The 26,738-nt window shown below is 45.0% G+C and overlaps 1 protein-coding gene across 2 annotated transcripts in view; it reads right to left on the bottom strand.

The window, feature by feature from the left end:
* Window positions 1–1,383: 1,383 nt before the first annotated feature.
* The window catches only part of POLA1 (DNA polymerase alpha 1, catalytic subunit), a 502,104-nt gene continuing 476,749 nt past the window's right edge, over window positions 1,384–26,738 (bottom strand). For both annotated transcript variants that reach the window (XM_077294669.1, XM_077294671.1), the window contains exon 36: window positions 1,384–2,263. In XM_077294669.1, the coding sequence (XP_077150784.1) occupies window positions 2,124–2,263 (140 nt within the window). In that variant the 3' untranslated portion in view covers window positions 1,384–2,123. The remainder of the gene's footprint in view (window positions 2,264–26,738) is intronic.

The following is a 26,738-nucleotide window of genomic DNA, read 5'->3' as shown; positions in this document are numbered from 1 at the left end:
AAAAAAAAAGGCCCAAAAACAATTGCGCAATTGCACTTTTTTTTGCAATTTCACAGCACTTGGAATTTTTTTCCCTGTTTTCCAGTACATGATATGGTAAAAATCAATGGTGCCATTCAAAAGTACCAACTCATCCCGCAAAACACAAGCCCTCATATGGCCATATTGACGGAAAAATAAAAAAGGTATTGCCTTGAAAAAAAGAGGAGCAAAAAATGGAAACGCAAAAACAAACGTCCCTGGTCCTTAAGGGATTAAGCTGGGTTCCAATGAGGTGTCTTGTTGCTTGAATGGGAAAAATTGTACATAATCATCAACTAAAACTCTGACTCGGATGTGAACATAGCGTTCTATAACCGAATTAGGTTTCTCTAATGTCAGCTATTGCTATGCGAGCTCAGGAAAGTATTTAATAACACAATTCACACTATGTTACCAACTTTCCTTTTTGTCATTTATGTAGGCAACCCCCTGCCCTACTGTCTCCATCCCCAGTACCCTGTAGATTGTAAGCAGGTAAGGACAGGATCCTCTCTGTACTAGTCTATCATTGTTAGTTTGGTCACTGTAATTGTAATATGTTTTTTGTATGTAATCCACATGTACAGCACCATGGAATTAATAATGCTGCAAAAATCAATAGGGAATATTGTCCAACGCATGCCACTAATAGAAGGCTCTTACATGTGCCATTGTTTATTTAACACTCTCCCATCTGATTTAGAAAGGGGTTTGTAACCAATATTTCTATTGTGTGATTGTATCTGAATGAGCAGCTCTCCCCCTTCCTCCAGTAGGTAGCTTCACAGGCCCATGGTAATGTATGAGTTATTACGTAGTTTATTGGCAAGACGTGCTTGTGCAGCAAGGTAAGTCTTATGTCTCTGTTCCCTTTGAATTGTGCTCTCTCTCTACATGTTCTAACCTACTAATGCCCTTAGGTGCTTACAGAAGATATCCAAAGCCTAGTCACTGGCAAATTTACATAGTCCAACTTTTTGATGTACTCATGAGGCATAATTTAGTACCGCACATTATATCAGGTAAATCACTGATGACCTGGATGGTCTGTGTGAGGGAGAAAATGAAACATCTTACATCACTCACCTTTAGAATCTTAAAGAGTTGTTGTGGATGAGGGTTTTTCTTTTGGGGAACAAAAAGTCCTCAATCACTTATACAACATATGGTAAATGACATATAATTTGGCAATGACCGCCCAGTAAGAACACAACATTGGCAGACATAACACTAGTATGTTACAATGCATTTAAAAGACTTTATTTTATTAGTTTACTTTATGTAAAAATGTACACTTATGTGTTGGAAACTACAAAACTTACAGAGTCTCGACATTTATTAAAAACAGTGGGCTCAAACCGGTCTCAGAAAAATTATCTTTATGCCAACCTGAACATCACCTTTCAATTCCTAGATGATTCTGGAAAAGGACACAGTTTTATCGGAAGCTATGTGCAACAATGTCATGCTTTGTCTTAGTTTTGATGCACACATTTCAAAAGAACATTAAACACAGTATATAAAAAAATAATCAGTTAACATACAAAAACATTAAACCACCAAACAACAACATTGTTATGTAATTTATAATAAAATCATATTCACATGTAAAGTACAGGGATGCAATTTACTGCTAGTCTGCTCTACACCTCTATATTTAAATATACAATTTCAGACATTGCTCTATTGAGTCACTTTATTAATTACTAGGTTTGTGACGAGAAGCTGATAAACTGGAAAAGGACAAAACATTAGTGCTCCTGCCAAGACCTTCGGTAACCTTGTTTGCTGAAAGCACCTCCACTAAACACTGAGCAGTAATGTCTAGGATCACTTACACTGCAGCCTCGCTCACTGGAAATTATTCAATTAATGTAGCAGTCCATTTATCGCTCAGGTCTTCAAGGATTTTACAATAAAAATACAATATAATGTGACAGAATGATGTATAAAAACACTATTGAAACTATTCATTTTAACAAATATATATTGCTTACAAAGAATAATTAACCTAAAAGTTCCAAGTAAACCTGATCCTAATGAAAACTCTCACGTTAAGGTCAATGTTGACACTTCAAGGCACTTAGTGAAACTATTTTATTTTATTTGATTACAGTGAGGGTCTGGAACAGCTTGCTCAGATTTACTTCAGAGTATCCACTACGTGAGAGAATTTGGTCTGTGGCGTGTTTTAGCTTCTTATAGGCAGTTTCTGCTTCTTGATAATGCTTTTTCAAGTAACCTGCAACAAAAATAAATTACAAAACTTGTAAAATAAAATAAACAGCAATGTGGCTTAGAATGAGTCAATTAGCAAATAAATACATAACCATCAGACACAAAGTAAAAAAAAAAAAGATTTAAGTTAAGAGGCATCACACAAAATAAATGCTGAAAGAAGCACTCCCATCAAAGTTTGTATCACATAATATATTGCAGTCGTCATATTATATATCACTGTGTGCTTACAATTGCTTGTTTTGCCTTTCTACCCAGTTAATTTTTCTCTTCTCCATTAGGTCTATGACATCACATGTTTAATAACCGATTGGCTGAATCCTTCTAAGCTCTGTGTAGAAACAGGAAGTCTCACTTCACTGCATGACTCATCATTAGAACTACAATTCTACATCACTGCAAAGTCCCTGGCAGGGGAAAGTGGCAGAGCAGCTGGGACAGGAGGTGAAGGGGGATGACATGTGGGGAAGAGACTTTCTGTTTCTACATAGAGCAAATGGAAGAATTAACTGTGGAGAAAGTCAAAATGAGCACTTGTAAGTAGTGGTACACAGTGCTATATGATATGATGATTGCAATTTATTAAGAGGATAAAAACTGATGGGAAGAGTAGCTCTTTAAGTCAACCTGAATTCCTGTCAGTAAGCTCAGGGCTTGTTAAAGCCTTAGGGGGGATTCATCAAAGCTTTTATGCTAGAAAATGCTTTGAAACATGTAATTTTTTGAGTAATTTTTTTTAAACTTTTGCAATTTTCCCAACAGTTTGAGGGTATGTGCACACTAAGTACCTGCTGCAGAAACCTCTGAATCTCCTTGAAGGAAAAACACTGTGAAATAGGCGTGTTTTTACATGTGTTTTGTTTCAGATTTTTCCACACATTAGTATGGGTGACATTTGCTCAAAAACTCTGAAAGAATTGACATGTTGCAGATTTTAATCTGCTCCAAAACTGTAAGGAAAAAAGCAAGGTGAGACCTCAGGAATTTCATTCACTTTGCTGGCACTGGGAAATCCTTCAGAATCTTCGCAGAAGACAACATAACATAATTGCAATGTGTGCACAGACCCTGAAGCAGCTCCGCCAATATAGGCAGAGCTAAGGCGTGGCTATGCCCACCCATCACGTTCTGTTAAAGGGACAGTCTTTATTTTACACAAAAAATTCTACTAGGAGAGTGGACCTAGAGGCAGACAAATAGATACTACTGCAATCTCTCCTGAATGATAGTTCTATTCTCCATATACTTTTTCCGTAATGGGAAAATCTGTGTTCATTAAAGACAAATTTTACTGCTGCACTGAAAATCTTGATAGTGAATGATAGGTTCAGGAGCAGAAAGAAGCAGATTTCTATAAGATGCATTACAAAGTATTATTTTCACGTGTACTATTGATTTAACGAAAAAAATATTAAAATTGTTATTCTGATATTCATGATAAAGGTGGTTCTACAAACTATTGAAATGTGGGTGTACTTTATTTTTCACACACTGCTTCTACAGTTTGGCCTAGTTTGACATGATGCAATTTGTCATGTGATGTCCATCAGAGCTTATATTTACCCAATTTTTAGACATTTCAGGATGGTTTGTATAGGTCCCGATATGTAAAACCATAGAAGTCTGAGGGTGTACTTTACTTTTATTATGACTATGTAAAAAAAAGTTACTTCAAGTAAATAGCAACCCCAAAAAATTGCTATTGAAGTTTTTTTTTACTATAAAGCATTAAATATAAAATACATAAACATTTGTGTCAAACATTACTCAGCAAAAGTACCATTTTATTCAGTGTGCTGTAGATTCCTGCACATCATCAGCTGGAAAAATTTCTGTAAAGTACTCAGAACTCCCATCCCGCCAATATATGTCTACTGTAAAATAGTAAATATGCCGTGAGAAAGGGGAGAGGAGGGAGAAGCTGCTGCAGTATATTCTCCTCTAGTGCAAGTTGTGCAAGAGGAGGGGAAGCAGCCAGATGAAACGGAATTGGCTTAGAGTACATATAATAGCTTTATTATACCCAGAAAAGCCCATCCATTTTTATATAAACTAATAGAGGATAGAAAATAACTAAAATAAGCAGGTCCAGCAGTATACTTTTGAATTGGATTGATTGTGGTATTAATAATATCAGGCTAAGAGTCTAATGGCTAATTTACACTAGCTGATAAATCTGGAAAAGAACTTTACTACCGATTCTCCATGTCAAAACGGGCAGAAAATCACTAGGAGAACAAGATACTTGTTCACTAGGCGAACTGATTTTTAAGAATGTTTGAAAATGACCATTCTTAGCAGCACACTGTTCCGTGTACACCAGAAGACATGTTGACGAATTTTATTTGTTCACAGAATGATTGAATTAATGATCGTTACATGCACGTAGAAGTGCAGTCGACCAGTGTAAATAGACTAACAAGTGAACACCAATTGCCTTACATGTAGCCTATAGGCGGTTGTTTAACGGCCATGATCGGGCCGACTAAATGCAATCTAAGACCCTAAATGCCAAATTATAATGCCTAAAAAAACAAACATTTGAACTGCCATCAGCTGAGTGCCACTGTAGCTAAATAATAACTTGATAGAAGCTGTTAGAGCATGAAAAGTTAGAAATTAGTTTTGGTAAAAATAATTAAAAAAATAAAAATGTAAAAACCTCTTCAATCTGCAGTAATGATGCTATAGCTAAACAGTATTTTTATAGTTTAGGCTATGTAGGAAGGCAATAAGACATAGCTAAACAGGTTTAAGTGGCAGTTTGCAGATCTACAGTATTCCTTTAAAATTTGAAGGTGACACTTTGATAAATGCATTAGGCAATGTATGTTATCACCACTCACAAATATACACTGTACTGCAAAGTTGTGATTTAAATTCTAACTTTACACATTTAAGAAAGTGTACACTTCAGATAATTTCTCAGATTCAAACGCTTATGACTCATCATCCATGATAATTCTATAATCTAAATTCACAGTAACCAAACAATATGGCTAAAAACCTTTGTTCGTAGTGCACAATTCATTTATGCAAGTAAATAACATTATCGCTTCCCGTGCACACATTGAGGGACATTATTTTATGTATACCAGATTCTAACTGAAAATGCCATAAGAATTTTGACTTCTGATATTTGTGTTACTTACAATATAGAAATATGTCAAAGGTGCCCCAAATTTTACAAATTCAACATTTTCGCTTTTTCTGCTCAAAAGTGGGCAAGTTTTAGACTCATTAAGTCTTTAAAAACGGGAATCTTTTTCATTTTCGCTTTTTTTCCCCTCCTTCTTCCAAAAGCCATTACCGTATATACTCGAGTATAAGCCGAGATTTTCAGCCCAAATTTTTGGGCTGAAATTGCCCCTCTCGGCTTATACTCGAGTCACGGTCGGCGGGTGAGGGGGAGAGAGGACTGTCGCATACTCACCTAGTCCCGGCGCTCCTCCTGCCCGTCCCACGGTCTTCGGTGCCGCAGCTCATCCCCTGTTCAGCGGTCACGTGGGACCGCTCATTAACCCCTTCCCGACCTTTAACCCCTTCCCGACCTTTGACGCCACGTAGGCGTCATGAAAGTCGGTGCCAATCCGACCTGTGACGCCTATGTGGCGTCATGGAATGATCGCGTCCCTGCAGATCGGGTGAAAGGGTTAACTCCAATTTCACCCGATCTGCAGGGACAGGGGGAGTGGTACTTCAGCCCAGGGGGGGTGGCTTCACCCCCCCGTGGCTACGATCGCTCTGATTGGCTGTTGAAAGTGAAACAGCCAATCAGAGCGATTTGTAATATTTCACCTATAAAAATGGTGAAATATTACAATCCAGCCATGGCCGATGCTGCAATAGCATCTGCCATAGCTGGAGACCCCGATCTGCCCCACCCACTGCCACCGATCGCCTCCCCAGTCATCCTTTCTGCCCCGTCCGCCTGTCCGCTCCCCTCCGTCCTCCTGTCCGCTCCCCCCGTGCTTTGATCCCCCCCCCCCCCCGTGTTCCGATCCCACCCCCCCATACTTACCGAGCTCTGATGTCCCTCCCGGTGTCTTGGAAAATGGCGGGCGCATGCGTAGTGCGTCCGCCGAATCTGCCGGCCAGCAGATTCGTTCCCTGTACATTTTGGTCGCTGTGATAGAACCTATCACAGCGATCAAAATAAAAAAAATAGTAAATAACCCCCCCCCCCTTTATCACCCCCATAGGTAGGGACAATAATAAAATACAGAAAATATTAGTTTTGTTTTGCACTTAGGGCTAGGGTTGCACTTAGGGCTAGGGTTGCACTTAGGGCTAGGGTTGCACTTAGGGCTAGGGTTGCACTTAGGGCTAGGGTTGCACTTAGGGCTAGGGTTGCACTTAGGGCTAGGGTTGCACTTAGGGCTAGGGTTGCACTTAGGGCTAGGGTTGCACTTAGGGCTAGAATTAGGGTTAGGGTTGCAATTAGGGTTAGGGTTACAATTACGGTTAGAATTAGGGCTAGGTTTGGAATTAGGGTTAGAATTAGGCTATGTGCACACGGTGCGGATTTGGCTGCGGATCCGCAGCGGATTGGTCGCTGCGGATTTGTAGCAGTTTTCCATCACATTTACAGTACCACGTAAACCTATAGAAAACCAAATCCACTGTGCCCATGGTGCGGAAAATACAGCACGGAAACGCTGCGTTGTATTTTCCGCAGCATGTCAATTCTTTGTGCGGATTCCGCAGCGTTTTAAACCTGCTTCATAATAGGAATCCGCAGGTGAAATCCACACAAAAAACACTGGAAATCCGCGGTAAATCCGCAGGTAAAGCGCAGTGCGTTTTACCTGAAGATTTTTCAAAAACGGTGCGGAAAAATCCACACACAAATCCGCAACATGAGCACATAGCCTTAGGTGTCATGAATCCCAATGGCTAGGGATAGCAAGGGACAAGCAAAGTAATACAAAATATCGGACGAGCTCTAGGGTGATGGAACCTGGGCTGACCGCTGCCCTACGCCTGACAAACGCAACTAGAGATAGCCAGGGAGCGTGCCTACGTTGGTTCTAGACGCCACGCACCAGCCTAAGAGCTAACTAGTACTGCAGAGAAAATAAAGACCTCACTTGCCTCCAGAGGAATGAACCCCAAAAGGTATAGTTGCCCCCCGCATGTATTGACGGTGAAATGAGAGGAAGGCACACACATAGAGATGATATATATAGGTTCAGCAAATTGAGGCCCGCTGTAAACTAGAAAGCAGAACGATACAAAAGGGGTCTGAGCGGTCAGCAAAAAACCCTAATCAAAAAACCATCCTGAGATTACAAGAACCCATGTGCCAACTCATGGCACATGGGGAGAACCTCAGTCCACTAGAGCTACCAGCTAGCATAGAGACATAATAAGCAAGCTGGACAAAAAACCAACAACTGAAAATCAGCACTTAGCTTATCCTGAAAGATCTGGGAGCAGGTAGGCAGGAACCAAACAGAGCACATCTGAATACATTGATAGCCGGCAAGGGAATGACAGAAAGGCCAGGTAAAATAGGAAACACCCAGCCTCTGATGGACAGGTGGAAACCAAAGGCCGCAACCCACCAAAGTCAACCAGTACCAGCAGTAACCACCAGAGGGAGCCCACAAACAGAATCCACAACAGTACCCCCCCCTTGAGGAGGGGTCACCGAACCCTCACGAGAACCCCCAGGGCGATCAGGGTGAGCTCTATGGAAGGCGCGGACCAAATCAGTCGCATGAACATCGGAGGCGACCACCCAGGAATTATCCTCCTGACCATAACCCTTCCACTTAACCAAGTACTGGAGTTTGCGTCTGGAAACACGAGAATCCAAGATCTTCTCAACAACATACTCCAATTCTCCCTCCACCAGCACCGGAGCAGGAGGCTCAACCGAAGGAACAACGGGCACCTCATACCTCCGCAACAACGACCGATGGAACACATTATGAATAGCAAACGATGCTGGGAGATCTGTCATGGTTCTCAATGGCAAGAGAACGTAATTAAGCATACAAAAGGACTAGCTCTTGGAAGATGGGAACTCGAGCTGACCATGAGCTAAACCTACCGCACAACTAACAGTGGCCGGGTAGCGTGCCTACGTTTTATCCCTAGACGCCCAGCGCCAGCCGGAGAACTGACTGACCCTAGCAGAGGAAAATACAGACCTGGCTTACCTCTAGAGAAATTTTCCCCAAAAGGCAGACAGTAGCCCCCACATATATTGGCGGTGATTTTAGAGGAAAATGACATACGAAGTATGAAGATAGGTTTAGCAAATTGAGGTCCGCTTACTAGATAGTAGGAAGACAGAAAAGGGAACTTCACGGTCAGCTGAAAACCCTTTCAAAATACCATCCTGAAATTACTTTAAGACTCTAACATCAACTCATGACACCAGAGTGGCAATTTCAGCTCACAAGAGCTTCCAGCCTCAGAAATATTCAATCACAGAGAACTGGAACAAAAATGCAAAACAAACTTAGGACAACAAGTCCAACTTAGCTGATAGTAGTCTAGGAGCAGGAACATGCAACAGAAAGGCTTCTGGTAACATTGTTGGCCGGCATAGAAATGACTGAGGAGCAAGGCTAAATAGAAAACTCCCACATACTGATGGAAAACAGGTGAACAGAGGAGATAAAGCACACAAGTGCAGTACCACCAGAAACCACCGGGGGAGCCCAGAAACCAAATTCACAACAGAGATCCAAACGAAAAGATACAGGGTTAAGAATCTCCGAGATCCTATAAGGACCGATGAACCGAGGCTTGAACTTAGGAGAAGAGACCTTCATAGGGACAAAACGAGAAGACAACCACACCAAATCCCCAACAAGAAGTCGGGGACCCACGCGGCGACGGCGATTAGCAAACTGCTGAGTCTTCTCCTGAGATAACTTCAAATTGTCCACCACCTGATTCCAAATCTGATGTAGCCTGTCCACCACCACGTCCACTCCAGGACAATCCGAAGACTCCACCTGACCAGAGGAAAAACGAGGATGAAACCCCGAATTACAAAAAAAAGGAGAGACCAACGTGGCAGAACTAGCCCGATTATTAAGAGCAAATTCGGCCAGTGGCAAAAAAGCAACCCAGTCATCTTGATCAGCAGAAACAAAACACCTCAAATAAGTTTCCAAGGTCTGATTAGTTCGCTCCGTCTGGCCATTCGTCTGAGGATGGAATGCAGACGAGAAAGACAAATCAATGCCCATCTTGGCACAAAACGTCCGCCAAAATCTAGACACAAACTGGGATCCCCTGTCAGAAACGATATTCTCCGGAATCCCATGCAAACGAACCACATTCTGAAAAAACAAAGGGACCAACTCAGAGGAGGAAGGCAACTTAGGCAAGGGCACCAAATGAACCATCTTAGAAAAGCGGTCACACACAACCCAGATAACGGACATTTTCTGTGAAACCGGGAGATCAGAAATAAAATCCATGGAAATGTGCGTCCAAGGCCTCTTCGGGACGGGCAAGGATAACAACAACCCACTGGCCCGAGAACAGCAAGGCTTAGCTCGAGCACACACTTCACAAGACTGCACAAAGGTACGCACATCCCTAGACAAGGAAGGCCACCAAAAAGACCTGGCCACCAAGTCTCTAGTACCAAATATTCCAGGATGACCAGCCAACACAGAAGAATGGACCTCGGAGATGACTCTACTGGTCCAATCATCCGGAACAAACAGTCTTTCTGGTGGACAACGATCCGGTTTATCCACCTGAAACTCCTGCAATGCGCGTTGCAAGTCTGGGGATACGGCGGACAATATTACCCCATCCCTAAGGATACCAGTAGGCCCAGAGTCTCCAGGAGAGTCAGGCACAAAACTCCTGGAAAGAGCATCTGCCTTCACATTCTTTGAACCTGGCAGGTATGAAACCACGAAATTGAAACGAGAAAAAAACAACGACCAACGAGCCTGTCTAGGATTCAAACGCCTGGCAGACTCAAGGTAAATGAGATTCTTGTGATCAGTCAAGACCACCACACGATGCTTAGCACCCTCAAGCCAATGACGCCACTCCTCAAATGCCCACTTCATGGCCAAAAGCTCCCGATTACCCACATCATAATTGCGCTCGGCGGGCGAGAATTTTCTAGAGAAGAATGCACATGGCTTCATCACCGAGCCATTAGAACTTCTCTGTGACAAAACTGCCCCCGCTCCAAATCTCGGAAGCATCAACCTCAACCTGAAAAGGAAGTGAAACATCTGGTTGACACAACACAGGAGCAGAAGAAAACCGGCGCTTAAGTTCCTGAAAGGCCTCCACGGCCGCAGGAGACCAATCAGCAACATCAGCACCCTTTTTAGTCAAATCAGTCAAAGGTTTAACAATACTGGAAAAATTAGCAATGAACCGACGATAAAAATTAGCAAACCCCAAGAACTTCTGAAGGCTCTTAACAGATGTAGGTTGTGTCCAGTCACAAATCGCCTGAACCTTGACGGGATCCATCTCAATAGTAGAAGGAGAAAAAATGTACCCCAAAAAAGAAATCTTCTGGACTCCGAAGAGACACTTTGAGCCCTTCACAAACAGAGAATTGGCCCGCAGAACCTGAAACACCTTCCTGACCTGTAAAACATGAGACTCCCAGTCATCAGAAAACACCAAAATATCATCCAAATACACAATCATAAACTTATCCAGATATTCACGGAAAATATTGTGCATAAAGGACTGAAAGACTGACGGAGCATTGGAGAGTCCAAAAGGCATTACCAAATACTCAAAATGGCCCTCAGGCGTATTAAGTGCAGTTTTCCACTCGTCACCCTGTTCTATCCGCACCAAATTATACGCACCACGAAGATCTATCTTAGTGAACCACCTAGCCCCCTTAATGCGAGCAAACAAATCAGTCAATAATGGCAGTGGATACTGATATTTGACTGTAATCTTATTCAGAAGGCGATAATCTATACAAGGCCTCAGGGAACCATCTTTTTTTGCCACGAAAAAAAAACCTGCTCCCAGAGGGGACGAAGATGGACGAATATGTCCCTTTTCCAAGGACTCCTTAATATAATTCCGCATAGCAGTATGCTCTGGCAGTGACAGATTAAATAAACGACCCTTAGGGAACTTACTGCCAGGAATCAATTCTATAGCACAGTCACAATCTCTATGAGGAGGGAGCGAATTGAGCTTAGGCTCCTCAAAAACATCCCTATAGTCAGACAAAAACGCAGGGATCTCAGAAGGAGTAGATGACGCGATTGAAATCGGAGGTGCATCATCATGAACCCCCTGACATCCCCAGCTTAACACAGACATTGTTTTCCAGTCCAGGACAGGATTATGAGTTTGTAACCATGGCAGACCAAGCACTAGTACATCATGTAAATTATACAGTACAAGGAAGCGAATCACCTCCTGATGAACGGGAGTCATGCGCATGGTCACTTGTGTCCAATACTGCGGCTTATTCATAGCCAATGGTGTAGAGTCAATTCCCTTCAGAGGGATAGGAACTTCCAGAGGCTCCAGACTAAAACCGCAGCGTTTAGCAAATGACCAATCCATAAGACTCAGGGCAGCGCCTGAATCCACATAGGCATCGACGGAAATGGAAGACAGTGAAAAAATCAGAGTCACAGACAAAATGAACTTAGGCTGCAGAGTACCAATGGCAAAAGATTTATCAACCCTTTTTGTGCGTTTAGAGCATGCTGATATAACATGAGCTGAATCACCACAATAAAAACACAATCCATTTTTCCGCCTATAATTTTGCCGTTCACTTCTGGACTGAATTCTATCACATTGCATAGTCTCAGGTGCCTGTTCAGAAGACACCGCCAACTGGTGCACGGGTTTGCGCTCCCGTAAACGCCGATCAATCTGAATGGCCATAGCCATCGACTCATTCAGACCTGTAGGCGTAGGGAACCCCACCATAATATCCTTAATGGCCTCGGAAAGACCATTTCTGAAGTTTGCAGGCAGGGCGCACTCATTCCACTGAGTAAGCACCGACCATTTCCGAAATTTTTGACAATATATTTCCGCTTCATCATGCCCCTGAGAGAGGGCTAATAAAGCCTTTTCAGCCTGAATCTCCAGGTTGGGTTCCTCATAGAGCAATCCCAATGCCAGAAAAAACGCATCCACATTGAGCAATGCAGGATCCCCTGGTGCCAATGCAAATGCCCAATTCTGAGGGTCGCCCCGCAGGAGAGATATTACAATCTTGACCTGTTGAGCAGGGTCTCCAGAGGAGCGAGATTTTAAAGAAAGAAACAATTTACAATTGTTCCTGAAATTCAGGAAGGTAGATCTATCTCCAGAAAAGAACTCTGGAATAGGAATTCTAGGTTCAGACATGGGAGTGTGAACAACAAAATCCTGTATGTTTTGAACTTTTGCCGCGAGATTACTCAGGCTGGAAGCCAAACTCTGGACATCCATGTTAAACAGCTAATATCAGAGCCATTCAAGGGTTAAGAGGAGGTAAGAAGCAGCTAGACAGCAATTAAGGGCTAGGCAGCAAAACTCTGAAGGAGAAAAAAAAAAATAAATAAATAAAAAATTCCCTTAAACACTTCTTTTTCTCCTGCTTCAGCCCAAACAATTAACACTTTGTGGGCCGGCTATACTGTCATGAATCCCAATGGCTAGGGATAGCAAGGGACAAGCAAAGTAATACAAAATATCGGACGAGCTCTAGGGTGATGGAACCTGGGCTGACCGCTGCCCTACGCCTGACAAACGCAACTAGAGATAGCCAGGGAGCGTGCCTACGTTGGTTCTAGACGCCACGCACCAGCCTAAGAGCTAACTAGTACTGCAGAGAAAATAAAGACCTCACTTGCCTCTAGAGGAATGAACCCCAAAAGGTATAGTTGCCCCCCACATGTATTGACGGTGAAATGAGAGGAAGGCACACACATAGAGATGATATATATAGGTTCAGCAAATTGAGGCCCGCTGTAAACTAGAAAGCAGAACGATACAAAAGGGGTCTGAGCGGTCAGCAAAAAACCCTAATCAAAAAACCATCCTGAGATTACAAGAACCCATGTGCCAACTCATGGCACATGGGGAGAACCTCAGTCCACTAGAGCTACCAGCTAGCATAGAGACATAATAAGCAAGCTGGACAAAAACCAACAACTGAAAATCAGCACTTAGCTTATCCTGAAAGATCTGGGAGCAGGTAGGCAGGAACCAAACAGAGCACATCTGAATACATTGATAGCCGGCAAGGGAATGACAGAAAGGCCAGGTAAAATAGGAAACACCCAGCCTCTGATGGACAGGTGGAAACCAAAGGCCGCAACCCACCAAAGTCACCCAGTACCAGCAGTAACCACCAGAGGGAGCCCACAAACAGAATCCACAACACTTAGGGTTAGGGTTGGAATTAGAGTTAGGGTTGGAATTAGGGTTAAGACTAGGTTTAGGGGTGTGGTTAGGGTTGGGATTAGGGTTTGGGGTGTGTTGGGGATAGTGTTGGAGTTAGAATTGAGGGGTTGCCACTGTTTAGGCACATCAGGGGGTCTCCAAACGCGACATGGCGCCACCATTGATTCCAGCCAATCTTGCGTTGAAAAAGTCAAATGGTGCTCTCTCCCTTCCGAGCCCCGGCATGTGCCCAAACAGTGGTTTACCCCCACATATGGGGTACCAGCGTACTCAGGAGAAACTGGACAACTTTTGGGGTCCAATTTCTCCTGTAACCCTTGGGAAAATAAAAAATTGCGGGCTAAAAAATTATTTTTCAGGAAAGAAAAATGATTTTTTATTTTCACGGCTCTGCTTTATAAACTTCTGTGAAGCACTTGGGGGTTCAAAGTGCTCACCACACATCTATATAAGTTTCTTTGGGGGTCTAGTTCCCGAAATGGGGTCACTTGTGGGGGGTTTCTACTATTTAGGCACATCAGGGTTTCTGCAAATGCAACGTGACGCCCGCAGAGCATTCCATCAAAGTCTGCATTTCAAAACGTCACTACTTCACTTCTGAGCCCCGGCATGTGCCCAAACAGTGGTTTACCCCCACATATGGGGTATCAGCGTACTCAGGAGAAACTGGACAACAACTTTTGGGGTCCAATTTCTCCTGTTACTCTTGCAAAAATAAAAAATTCTGGGCTAAAAAAATATTTTTGAGGAAAGGAAACACATTTATTATTTTCACGGCTCTGCGTTATAAACTTCTGTGAAGCACTTGTTGGTTTAAAGTGCTCACTATGCATCTAGATTAGTTCCTTGGGAGGTCTAGTTTCCAAAATGGGGTCACTTGTGGGGGAGCTCCAATGTTTAGGCACACAGGGGCTCTCCAAACGCGACATGGTGTCCGCTAACGATTGGAGCTAATTTTCCATTCAAAAAGTCAAATGGCGCGCCTTCCCTTCCGAGCCTTGCCGTGCGCCCAAACAGTGGTTTACCCCCACATATGAGGTATCCGTGTACTCAGGAGAAATTGCCCAACAAATTTTAGGATCCATTTTATCCTGTTGCCCATGTGAAAATGAAAAAATTGAGGCTAAAATAATTTTTTTGTGAAAAAAAAGTACTTCTTAATTTTTACGGATCAATTTGTGAAGCACCTGAGGGTTTAAAGTGCTCACTATGCTTCTAGATAAGTTCCTTGGGGGGTCTAGTTTCCAAAATGGGGTCACTTGTGGGGGAGCTCCAATGTTTAGGCACACGGGGGCTCTCCAAACGCGACATGGTGTCCGCTAAAGATTGGAGCCAATTTTTCATTGAAAAAGTCAAATGGCGCTCCTTCTCTTCCGAGCCCTGCCGTGCGCCCAAACAGTGGTTTACCCCCACATATGAGGTATCAGCGTACTCAGGACAAATTGGACAACAACGTTCGTGGTCCAGTTTCTCCTTTTACCCTTGGGAAAATAAAAAAAATTTCGCTAAAAGATCATTTTTGTGACTAAAAAGTTAAATGTTCATTTTTTACTTCCATGTTGCTTCTGCTGCTGTGAAACACCCGAAGGGTTAATAAACTTCTTGAATGTGGTTTTGAGCACCTTGAGGGGTGCAGTTTTTAGAATGGTGTCACTTTTGGGTATTTTCAGCCATATAGAACCCTCAAACTGACTTCAAATGTGAGGTGGTCCCTAAAAAAATGGTTTTGTAAATTTTGTTGTAAAAATGAGAAATCACTGGTCAAATTTTAACCCTTATAACTTCCTAGCAAAAAAAAAATTTGTTTCCAAAATTGTGCTTGTGTAAAGTAGACATGTGGGAAATGTTATTTATTAATTATTTTGTGTCACATAACTCTCTGGTTTAACAGAATAAAAATTCAAAATGTGAAAACTGCAAAATTTTCAACATTTTCTCCAAATTTCTGTTTTTTTCACAAATAAAACGCAGAAATTATCGACCTAAATTTACCACTAACATGAAGCCCAATATGTCACGAAAAAACAATCTCAGAATCGCTAGGATCCGTTGAAGCGTTCCTGAGTTATTACCTCATAAAGGGACACTGGTCAGAATTGCAAAAAATGGCGAGGTCATTAAGGTCAAAATAGGCTGGGTCATGAAGGGGTTAAAGTTATGAATATGGACTCCACTCCCATAGGGGCGGAGCCGCATATTCATTCCTCTAATGACGGTAACGGTGACCGCTGACAGAGGAAGAGGCTGCGGCACCCGGAGACCATCTGTCTGGGATAAGGAGCCAGGGACGCCGGGAGCAGGTAAGTATGTCATAGTTACCTGTCCGCGTTCCACACGCTGGGCGCCGCTCCGTCTTCCCGTCCCCTTGCTCTGACTGTTCAGGTCAGAGGGCGCGATGACGTACTAATCTGCGCGCCGCCCTCTGCCTGAACAGTCAGTGCGGAGAGACGCCGAGACGGGATGCTGAGGAGCTCCGGGCAGCAAGAGAGGTGAGTATGTCATTTTTTTTTTCATTGCAGCAGCAGCATTATATATTGCACAGATTTATATGGAGCATCTATGGGGCCATAATGAACGGTGCAGAGCATTATATATGGCACAGCTTTATATGGAGCATCTATGAGGCCATACTGAACGGTGCAGAGCATTATATATGGCACAGCTTTATAAGGAGCATCTATGGGGCCATAATGAACGGTGCAGAGCTTTATGTATGGCACAGCTTTATATGGAGCATCTATCGGGCCATAATGACTGGTGCAGAGCATTATATATATGGCACAGCTTTATGTGGAGCATCTATGGGGCCATAATGAATGGTGCAGAGCATTATATATGGCACAGCTTTATGTGGAGCATCTATGGGACCATAATGACCGGTGCAGAGCATTCTATATGGCACAGCTTTATGTGGAGCATCTATGGGACCATAATGAACGGTGCAGAGCATTATATATGGCACAGCTTTCTATGGAGCATCTATGGGGCCATAATGAACGGTGCAGAGCATTATATATGGCACAGCTTTCTATGGAGCATCTATGGGGCCATACTGAATGGTGCAGAGCATTATATATGGCACAGCTTTATAAGGAGCATCTATGGGGCCATAATGAACGGTGCAGAGCTTTATGTATGGCACAGCTTTATATGGAGCATCTATCGGGCCATAATGACTGGTGCAGAGCATTATATATATGGCACAGCTTTATGTGGAGCATCTATGGGGCCATACTGAATGGTGCAGAGCATTATATATGGCACAGCTTTATGTGGAGCATCTATGGGACCATAATGACCGGTGCAGAGCATTATATATGGCACAGCTTTATGTGGAGCATCTATGGGACCATAATGAACGGTGCAGAGCATTATATATGTCACAGCTTTATGTGGAGCATCTATGGGGCCATAATGAACGGTGCAGAGCATTATATATGGCACCGCTTTATGTGGAGCATCTACGGGACCATAATGAACGGTGCAGAGCATTATATATGGCACAGCTTTATGTGGGGCATCTATGGGGCCATAATGAACGGTGCAGAGCATTATATATGTGGCACAGCTTTATATGGAGCATCTATGGGGCCATAATGAATGGTATGGAGCATCTATTTTTATTTTTGAAATTCACCGGTAGCTGCTGCATTTTCCACCCTAGGCTTATACTCGAGTCAATAAGTTTTCCCAGTTTTTTGTGGCAAAATTAGGGGGGGGGGGGGGGGGGGGGGTCGGCTTATACTCGAGTATATACGGTATTTTTATTTTTTCTTGATTAAGAAAAATATACTTTAAAATAGGACGAAGATTCGAAATGAGATGGAAGTGAGGAAAAAATGCAGATCTGCCATTTTTTTTTTTTTTTTGGGGGGGGGGGGGGGGTTCATTGTGTGGTAAAAATAACACAAACATGATTTTCCAGGTCAGCCCAATTATGGCTTTGAACCAAACTTTTCAAGCCGAACTGGACATAAAAGTTGAATAAAAAATGTGTTTTATTTCCGCTTCTCCAACGCGGAGATATTAGTACTCAAAGTACTGGGCAACTAATGAGTTAACGTTTGTTAAGTTTAAAGGGAACCTATCACCAGGTTTGGATGATACGAGTTACGGCCACTGCCTTTCAGGGCTTATATACAGCATTCCAGGTCGGGTTGGGGCTTTATAGAATGCTGTATATAAGCCCTAAAAGGCGGTGGCCGCATTGCATATCCTGGCGACAGGTTCCCTTTAAGTAGGTGCTATCAGCATGTTTTTACGGATTATAAGTAGCAGCAACAGTGTAAGATGTAAGAACACCCCCCCACAATAGCTTAGTGCAGATTTCTCAGTGTGTGAACTGTAAGGACCTCCTGTTTAACTTCGTGCATTACTAGACAGTAATTTCAGATACCTTTCAGACAAGACCATTATATGAGAAGGCTGTCATATCTCACATAGGAGCAGTCTGCTCTGCTCTCACCATAGATTGATTACAAGTTGATGAGAACACAACAAACATACGTCTCATCCTGTCACCTTTGAGTTCACCTTCGGTCAGGAGGTATTATTTTTATACAATTTTTAGCCCCCTTAGGGGACTCGGATCTACTATGGTCTAAGTACTTGCACAATATACTACATTATCACAGTATATGGTGAAATTCTCAGTCTGCTTTGGAGCTCAGTCTGAGTGTGATCTTGACAAGAGGACTAAGATGATGGTGATCTTCAGCTTCCCCCCCAGATATCATAGTAATCCAGCAGTCTTGATGGCATTGAGAGAAGCTGATGAAAGCTTGACAGCAATGCTTAAACAGATAACAGCAGTGGTGAGTTGTTAAAGACAGATGCCAGCCATGTAATATAGCTGGTATCTGCTGTTTATATCCTAATGTGGGATAAGCAGAAAAAGGTGATTTTTGTGTATTTACCATAAAATCTTTTTCTCCGAGCCAATCATTGGGGGACACAGGACCATGGGTGTTATGCTGCTTGCCACTAGGACGACACTAAGTAAACACAGAGTTAACTCCTCCTCTGCAGTAGACACCCCTTGACTGGCCAGAAACAACTCAGTTCGGTAGTAAAGCAGTAGGAGTATAAGAAAAAAACAAGACAAGTAAACTGTGTCAAAAACTGAGGAACAAACCACAACAACAAACAGCCAATAGGCTAACAGGGTGGGTGCTGTGTCCCCCAATGATTGGCTCGGAGAAAAAGATTTTACGGTGAGTACACAAAAATCTCCTTTTCTCCTACGCCTCATTGGGGGACACAAGACCATGGGACGTTCTAAAGCAGTCCCTGGGTGGGGAGCAATTGCACTGCTAAAACCCCATGTACCACTGGCTTACTGAGGTACTGCTGCCTGCAGAATGCGTCTGCGAAGGGCAGAGTCTGCCGAAGCCTGGGTATGAACGTGACAGTGCTTCGTGAAGGTATGCAGACTGGACCAAGTCGCAGCTTTACAAAGCTGTTGTGCGGAAGCCTGATGCCGAATGGCCCAAGAAGCACCGACCGACCGAGTCGAGTGCGCGTTAATCCCTGCTGGGACAGGGGCGTTCCTGACGCAATAGGATTCCTGAATAGTGGAGCGAATCCACTTGGCTAGAGTGGCCTTTGAGGCGGGTAAACCTTTCCTGTGTCCCTCCGGGAGCACAAACAGGACATCCGACTTACGGAAGGGAGCCGTGCGAGATATGTACCGCCGAAGAGCTCTAACCACATCCAGAGTATGGAGAGCCTTCTCTAAACGATGGGTTGGTGCCGGACAGAATGAAGGCAAGACGATGTCCTCGTTTAGATGGAAGGAGGAGACGACTTTAGGTAGGAAGGAGGGAGATGTTCTCAAAACTACCTTGTCTCGGTCAAAAACCAGGAAGGGGGGACGGCAAGAGAGCCGCCAACTCCAAAACTCTCCTGATTGACGTAATTGCCATAAGACCACCTTCCAAGAAAGGAGGGTGAGGGGAATGTCCTGCAATGGTTCAAAGGGGGTCTCCTGAAGAACTCCGAGAACCAAGTTAAGATCCCATGAAGCCAATGGCATTCTATAGGGAGGGACCACCCGGGAGACTCCTTGGATGAAGGTTTTGACCGGCAGTCTGGAAGCGATCTTCCGTTGGAACAGAACTGACAATGCGAACACTTGTCCCTTGAGTGAGCTTAGGGCAAGGCCTGACTCTAGACCTGATTGGAGGAACTCCAGAATGGATGGAATGGAGAATACCAGGGGAGAACGTCTATGCGCCTTGCACCATGAGAAGGTGCGCCAGGTACGATGACAAGTGTGCATGGATACAGGTTTCCTAGCACGAATCATGGTAGATGAAACCCCTGGAGAGAATCCGGCTTGGGCTAAAATCCAGGAATCAACGGCCACGCCGTCAAAGACAGGGCCCTGGAGTTATGGTGGTAAATCGGGCCCTGTGAAAGGAGATCCCTGCGATCCGGGAGCCACCAGGGGACGTCGGTGACCATTTGGACAAGTTCCGCGTACCACGCTCGGCGCAGCCAGTCCGGTGCAACAAGGATCACTGGTCTCCCCTCTGCTCTGATCTTCTTGATGACCCTCGGGAGCAGAGGAAGAGGGGGAAAGATGTACGGCAGCTGGAAACGCTGCCATGACAGAACCAGTGCATCTGCTCCGATGGCGCAAGGATTGCGGGATCGAGCAATGAACTGGGAAACCTGGTTGTTGAGCCTCGAGGCCATGAGATCCACATCCGGCTTCCCCAGCGAAGACAAATCTGCTGGAAGACTTCCGGATGGAGGGACCACTCGCCCGAGGCAAGACCTTGGCGACTGAGGAAGTCTGCTTTCCAATTCTCCACACCCGGTATGTGGATTGCCGAGATGAGGGAATGATTGGTCTCGGCCCAGCGAAGAATATGGGCGACTTCGCACATGGCTGCCCTGCTGCAGGTTCCCCCTTGCCGGTTGATGTACGCTACGGTCGTGGCATTGTCGGATTGGATCCTGATGGGATGCCCTGCGAGAAAGTGATGAAAATTGCGTAGGGCAAGCTTGATCGCTCGAATCTCCAAGACGTTGATTGGGAGACGCGACTCTCGCGTGGACCAACGGCCCTGTGCTGTGTGGTGATTGAAAACCGCGCCCCAGCCCAAGAGGCTGGCATCGGTGGTCACCACCAACCAGCGTACTGGAAGAAAAGACCTCCCTTGGTTCAGGGAGGACTGTAGCGTCCACCACCTGAAGGATTTCCTGACATGTGGTGATAGGCGAAAGCGACGGTCGAGGGAAAACGGACTCCTGTCCCAGGCTAACAGCAGAGCCTGCTGCAAGGGACGGAGATGAAAGTGCGCAAACGGAACTGCTTCCATTGCGGCCACCATCTTCCCGAGGATGCGCATCGCGAAGCGGATGGAATGCGGGACTGGGCGGGAGAGCTTGCGCGCCCCCTGTTGTACGGACGAGACCTTCTCTGGAGGGAGAATGACTAACCCGCGGGAAGAATCCAAAATCATGCCCAGGAAGCAGATTTGCTGGGCCGCCACCGGAGATAATTTCTCGAAGTTGATTCTCCAACCCAGGCGAGAAAGCGAATCCACGGTTAACCTGACAGACTCCGCGCATGCAGAGTGGGAAGGCCCTTTGATCAATAGGTCGTCCAGGTACAGCAAAACTACCACTCCCCGAGCGTGAAAAATGGCCATGACAGCTGCCATGACCTTTGTGAACACTCTGGGGGCAGTGGCGAGTCCGAAAGGCAAAGCCACAAACTGGAAGTGCTTGTCCTGGACTGCGAAGCGCAGGAACTGCTGATGAGAGGAACAGATCGGGATGTGGAGATAGACGTCCTCAATGTCTATGGGTGCAAGGAACTCTACTCTTTCCAGAGACGCGACAACTGAATGGAGCGAGTCCATTCTGAAGTGTCGAACCCGTACGAACTTGTTTAGCAGCTTGAGATCCAGTATGGGCCATAGAGTCCCGTCCTTTTTTGGGACCACGAATAGGTTCGAGTAGAATCCCCTGAACCTCTGGTCTCGAGGAAACGGAACGATGACACCGTCCCTTCGAAGCGCCTATATGGCCTGAAGAAGTGACGCTTTTGATTTGGGGGAGAGGACTGGAAAAAACGAGGGGGGGGGGAAAATGGAAGAAAACTCGATTTTGTATCCGGAGGACACGAGCTCTCTGACCCACTCGTCGTGGACGACCGAGAGCCAGTTTTGGCAAAACAAGAGAAGACTACTACACCTACTCTGTCGGTGTCCACCGGACCCGACGAGTCATTGAGTAGAAGGTTTAGTGGGTGCGGATGCCTTGGAGCCAGAGGGTCTCGGTCTGGGCTTCCAGGAACGGTTAGGTCTGTATGAGACCTGGGGATTTCTTTTTCCCCGCTGTCCCAAACCAGGGGAAGAGGAGGACCAACCGGAGTTGTTAAGAAAGGATCGGAATCGAAACTGCTGTTGATTCCGAAAGGGCCGAGTAGGTTTCTGCTGAGGAAGCAATTTACTCTTCCCTCCGGTAGCGTCAGAAATGATTTGGTCTAGGTTCGCTCAAAATAAACGGCCAGCGTGGTAAGGTAAAGAAGTCAGTGACTTTTTAGAGGCAGAATCTGCACGCCAATCCCGGAGCCACAAGGCCCTCCTGATGGAGATTGCGTTTGCGGCCGCTTGAGCTGCGCAATTAGCCGCATCTATAGAAGCGTTGACAACAAAGTCTCCAGCCTGAGCTATCTGGTTAGCGAGTCTGGCCGTCTCTGGGGGAAGATTACTGCCGTGGACGGTAGAGGTTAACACCTCTGCCCAGGCAACCATTGCCTTAGCCACCCAGGTAGCCGCAAAAGATGGAAGGACTGCTGCTCCTGAGGCTTCAAAGACTGAGCGAGCCAGGTAGTCAATTTGACGGTCAGAAGGGTTTTTGACCGATGAACTGTCGGACAAGGATAGGATTGTTTTGGATGCGAGGCGTGATACGGCAGGATCTACAGAAGGGGAGAGAAGCCACTCCATCAGGTCCTTGGAGAAGGGATATTTGGCTTATGTGGCCTTTTGGGCCGTAAAACGCTTATCCGGATGTTCCCTGTGTTTTTGGACGATGTCCTGAAACTCGGTGATTAGCAAATATTTTCTGGACGCGTTTAGTCTTTTTAAAAGACACTACGTGTTCCTGAGTGGAAACAGATTCCTCGTCCACCATCAGAGATTTATTGACTACCTCAATAAGGGAGTCAAGTGTATCCTGACCGATCGAGGAGTCCTGAGTTAAAGACTCCTCTGACTCGTATTCCGAGTCATGTACGCTGCGACCCTCGGGAAAAGGGGAGCGAGAGGTGGAGCTCCCCGATGCTGAAGCTCGAGCGTGTATGGGGGACGAGACATGGGCCCTTTTCATAAAACCCCGAGATTCTTGAAGTAAAGTACGGCCCCTGTGGTCGGACGGCCCTGCACCGGCGGCGGATTCCGTCGCGGTCGACAGAGGGGAGTTCTGATTTATAGAGGATCCCCTGAAGGATTCCAGTGCCTTGGCCAATGAACCCATGGAATGCGACAAGGAAGCTGCCCACTCAGGAGGGTTAGGCCCGACGGGGTCGGTGGAGACACTTGAGGGGGAGGCAGAAGGCGGCTGCGCACCGGCCGGGTCACAGTTCTGGCACAAAGTAGTGTTAACACGTGGCAAAGAAGAATTGCAAGTGGCACATGCGGTAAAAAACAGTGTGCTTTTTGGAGCCCCTTTTTGCCTCCTTAGATTGAGACAGTGTATGTCTGTGCCTCCAAAACACTGCAATAGCAGGGATGTGGATGCAGAGAAGGGGTTAAGCGTTTTCCTATAGGGAGGAACAGCTTACCCACGGTCCTGTGTCGGTGTCCCCAGGGAGGAAGGAGGAAGCATTTGCTGCTGAATTCCACGCAGGAGAGGAGTCCCAAGATGGCGCCCGAGATTTGCAGGGCTGTTCTCGTTCAGAACGAGAAGCGCCTGAGTGGTGGGCGGGGCTCCAGCGGTGGGCGGGAATTAAACACGCGACCTAGTCTGGCTGAAAAGCCGGGGACTAAATTTGAGCAGGCTGCCGGCGGGCGCGGTGTAGCGCCGAACGATCCCCGCTGCCACCAGTCAGCGGCGCCTCTCCCCAGGGACCCGGACCGCATCCTCCCACGCTGCAACGTGAGGAGGGAAGTACTCACCGAGCCTCGGTGCGGCCACCAGCTCAATCGGTCCTCCCTGCGCCGGGGGAAGGAGAGCGTCATATGTGCCTGCCGCAGGGGACTTATGGCTGAGCCACCGTGCTGATGTGCCTGCCGCAGGGGACTTACGGCAACCGTGGGGACTACAAGACGCCGAGGTGAGGGCTTGAGTGCGGTGGAGCCCGGGAGATGCACATGAGAGGTATACTCTATGTGCTCGCCCTCCTATATGGGGGAGATCGTGACCGAGTAGGAACCGTCACCCTGGGTTTAGGTTAGGCGTGCCCCATTCGTCGCAGGAGAGGTACGGGGAGGTATACTCGCCATGCTCGCCTGTTGATGGTTCGGGGGAGAGCGGACCCTAAAAAGGAATCCATCGCCCCTTAACTCCGTTAGATAAAAAATAAAAATTTATAGAAAATAAAAAATAAAATAATAAATGGTGGGGTCTGAACAGACCCAAGTGCCTCCTACAGACACTAAGCAAGAACTGAGTCGTTTCTGGCCAGTCAAGGGGTGTATACTGCAGAGGAGGAGTTAATTCTTTGTGTTTACTTAGTGTCCTCCTAGTGGCAAGCAGCATAACACCCATGGTCCTCTGTCCCCCAATGAGGCGTAGGAGAAATACAAATTTGTCTAAAAATATTGGCACAAAGTAAGCCAACTAAGTGTTGTAACCTTAGACTAGACAGTATAGACAGTCAAAATTTACTAAATGTATCAGTGTCAAAAGTGGTTGATAAATTTGGTCCATTTTTATACTGTGTAGTTTGCAATTTCGAAAAGTTAAGAGTTTTAGTAAATGTCCTTTATTGTGGAATGTAAATTGCAATAACTCGATCTTTTGTCAATTATCCTCCTGTCTCAATAGAGCGAATGAAGTTCCCTTTTATCTTTGATTTTTATTTGTTCACTTGCTATATTATCCGTTTAATCTCACATGTAAATTCTTGTCTGCCATCAAGTAATGATGTTTTATGCTTATTAGAATTGCATTGATTATCTACTTGTCTAAGTGTACCTTAACTCAAGTATAATAAAACAAAAATCCATTCTTCAATCTCTAAAAATGTACCAAAATATAAAAGGATAAAACACAAAACATAAAATGAACACTTCTATAAAAAATGGTCCAAAATTGTCCCTAAAAAGTCACATCAAAAACAGAATACTATTCAAAAAACCACAGAAAAATAAATGTATAAAGAGAAACATGCAATATCTGTAAGCTTTGTTAAATCTGTTATACAAAGGAATTTAACAATAGGCTCCAACTCCTGAAACATTCAGGCCTGAATACACTTAGAAAATTGGGCATTGGAAAGACTGAAACAGTAATAACACTCACAAAGTGTTCTAGGGTATATGTTAAATGGCATTCATGGGGTCAAATAAAAATTGCAAGAGAAGCTCTCTAAAAGAAACAAAATGTGAGCAAAAATGCTTCGAAGCATGAACTCTATGTAGAGCAAAAATGCCCACTACTGTTCAGCAGAGATTAATGGAGTTCAAAAAGACAAATGGTGATGGAGGTATGTTTAAAGCTGCTATACCATGTTACAAATCATTGTTCAGAGACCATAACCCTATGTAGCTTCATTTCACCAGCACATATACAATTCTTCATGACAGTAGAATATTGTGATATTAACTCACACTTAGGCTATGTGCACACAATGGAGCTTAGGTGACCCGCACCCCCCAAAGTAGCACATTGCGAATCGTGCGTTGGTGCCTGCCTCTCCCACATTTGCAGCAGGTTGGTCACCTAAGCTCCAATGTTTTTCTTTGCCTAAAAAAAAAAAGAGATTATATTTAAGTGTTTATCATGGTCAGGCTGCCTTTACTTCAACTATGATTTGTATCTAATACTGATCAAACTATCTAGATTAAATTATTTACATATCTTTATTCTTGCTGAATATTAGCTACTTACCAGTAGGCCTGATTGTACCACTTATATCACTTCCTGGTTATCCTCAGCTGCCCCCTCTTATTTGATAACCAGTATATTATATATGCTTTGCACTATGCCCTTTTTGTTAGCTCATTAACTAGATGCATATGAATTCCTGATGTTACTCTTTTGGGGTGTTTTACATGGTACAGCACGGTGGCTCAGTCGTTATCACTGCAGCCTTGCAACACTGGAGTTCTGGGTTCAAATCCCACCAAGGACAACATCTGCAAGGAGTTTGTATGTTCTCCACATGTTTGCGTGGGTTTCCTCTGGGTACTCCGGTTTCCTCCATCACTCCAAAGACATACTGATAGGGAATTTGGATTGTGAGCCCCATCGGGGACAGCGAAGATAATGTGTGCAAACTGTAAAGCGCTGCGGAAAATGTTAGCACTGTATAAAAATAAAGATTATTATTACTTATATTAAGTGACCAGAAATGAACTCCTACCGCATGTTAACCACTTAAACTCAGCTGTCAATCTTGGACAGCAGCATTTAAATAGAAAGCGTGCAGCCGTTCACACTTCTCAGCTTCCATCGGCGTCCATCGTGTCATGTCAACCATCAGCCCCTCGTGATGACGCCAATCGGAGGGCAGAGGTAGCCTCGAGAGATGAGATCATAGCACTGAGTCCACCGCATAGGAAACCATGGAACTGTGGGTGCTCTGGCCTTTCACAAAATGTCGGCAGAGCCCCCTCAGCGGCGGACACCACCCGAGACGGCACGCCGCACATCCGAACACACCCTGCAGCAGGGCCGGACTGGGACTAAAATTCAGCCCTGGCATTTGAAGTTACACAGGCCCACTTGTCACATGGTGACTGTATAATATCTTTGTACACTTGTAGGCAGGGCCGGTTTTAGGCAAAGTGGGGCCCTACGCCTAGGCAAAGTTTAAAATGGGGCCCCAAATGCTAACATATTGCACATCACACAAAAGCATTTCGGTTGTATTTACAAGCGCTGAGTTCAGGCCACTAAATGAGTTTGAT

This window comes from Ranitomeya variabilis, chromosome 3 (assembly GCF_051348905.1).
Source record: "Ranitomeya variabilis isolate aRanVar5 chromosome 3, aRanVar5.hap1, whole genome shotgun sequence".
In the NCBI taxonomy this organism is placed as follows: domain Eukaryota; kingdom Metazoa; phylum Chordata; class Amphibia; order Anura; family Dendrobatidae; genus Ranitomeya; species Ranitomeya variabilis.
Note: the sequence above shows the minus strand (reverse complement) of the source record. Positions and strands in the feature narration are given on the sequence as shown.